At 38.8% G+C, this 1,687-nt stretch overlaps 1 protein-coding gene across 1 annotated transcript in view; it reads left to right on the top strand.

Moving 5' to 3' along the window:
- The window catches only part of LOC104529982 (uncharacterized), a 5,502-nt gene that overhangs the window by 2,087 nt on the left and 1,728 nt on the right, over nt 1–1,687 (top strand). Inside the window, 2 exon segments of the mRNA XM_029086605.1 lie at nt 186–416; nt 419–532. Of these exon segments, the coding sequence (XP_028942438.1) occupies nt 186–416; nt 419–532 (345 nt within the window).

The following is a 1,687-nucleotide window of genomic DNA, read 5'->3' as shown; positions in this document are numbered from 1 at the left end:
CATCCCAACCTCATCTCCAGAGACCACCCTCCTCAGCCTGGGGCTGGTTATTTCCTTGTCTTCTGCAAGTTCTCTTCATGCTGATGTTAGTTCTGCTCCTTTGTTGGGCTAGATGTACACTGCTGTGGGGATTGTTTTGTCCTGTCTTTTCTCCCTCTAATGAATCACCACTCTATTTTCTTTAGAACCTGTAGAGCTATTTCCAAAAAAAACCCCCCCCAAAAAAACAAACCCAAAAAGGAACTCCCTGTACTTCCATTGCTCCTATTCTGTCATAGCCAACATTGGGAAACTTCAACATTTTATTTGGTGTAAAATGGTGTCCTGAATTAGATGTCAACCTATTATCAGAGGTAACTCTGATCAAAGTATCGTTAAAGTAGGAAGGACTGAAATGATGAATGACTTCTCATGGAAGTCATTAGAGTGTGGCTGAAAAAGCTCTGACTTAATGACTCAGGAGAATATAATCTTGAGAGCCATTGCCAAGAGAGAAACAAACTACTGAATAAGATCATGCTGGAAGTTTTGGGTGAGTTAAAGAATTAATGATCTTCTAAAAGTCAGCAATTTCTTACCACTTGATAAGAAAGATTACAGGTCAATGTAAAAGAGCTCTCTTCTGAGCCTGGAAATTTCCTGAGACATAGGTAATTCCTGAATTTCTTTTTTTTTTTTTTTAAACAGATTTTTGATACCTACTAATAGTATAAAAAAATTGCAGCCAAGTGGTGGGGGGAGTCTGGCTTGGTTTCATAGACTAGTGAAATTTTACATTTACATCAGCAGATGGAACAGACTCCAAGCAATCTGAATCTTTGCTTGAATTCCTACCCGAGTTTATCTCTTTGCCACTGCTCATTAATAAACTTCAGTATTTGTTTTAACACTTTACTTCCTTTTCTGCTTTTAGCCAGCACGGGAGGTAGAAAAACAGAAGATACTTAGAGGCAGCTACTCTTTGATTTTTCTGATGTGACTGAAAAATGTGTGTGTGGAGGGGAATCATATGATGCAGCTTTTTTCTAAGATGTTTCATTTCTAACAGCATTCAAGTGCCCAAACAAGCAATTTAGTTTTCACATCATTCTCTAAAATGCTATGAATTTTCATGGCTGACCTATACCTTCTACAAAACCAGTGTCCTGCAGGAGCTGTCCTTTCCCTTTGATCTGTCACAGGACCTAAACTCGTAAGGAAAGCAGAAACCAAATCTCATTTGTCCTTCTGCATATGATAGAATCATTGAATAAGTTGATTTTCCAAGGCATCATGCAATCAAGTATCAGATATTTTGCAACAATAAAAAACCACCAGAGGACCACAACCCAAAAGGAAGGAATCACAGCCTGTTTGTTCTTGTCCTACTAACTCTCTGGCTGGGCCTTACACTTGCTATTTTCATTTATATACACTGATAACAGGTACTACCCAACAACCTAAACAAAACTCCCAGCTCTTACCAGAGGAACTGGTTGATTCCTGTGATTCAGTTGCATTAACAAACCTTCTCTTACTGGTAATAGCACAGCATGAATTTTCTTGTGCATTTTCACAATTTCACAGCTAACAAGCAAACAGTCACTCTGAACCCTTCTACAAACCTGCAAAGCAGGATTTTTTTAGCACAAGAAGAAGTCACCAGAAATGGGTTGATGTGGGAAAATCACCTGCTCTTGGTTTGGGG

The sequence above is a fragment of the Antrostomus carolinensis genome, unplaced genomic scaffold, assembly GCF_000700745.2.
Source record: "Antrostomus carolinensis isolate BGI_N321 unplaced genomic scaffold, ASM70074v2 scaffold15668, whole genome shotgun sequence".
Lineage (NCBI taxonomy): Eukaryota > Metazoa > Chordata > Aves > Caprimulgiformes > Caprimulgidae > Antrostomus > Antrostomus carolinensis.
The sequence above is the reverse complement of the archived record's forward strand: the minus strand, read 5'-3'. Positions and strand labels throughout refer to the sequence as shown.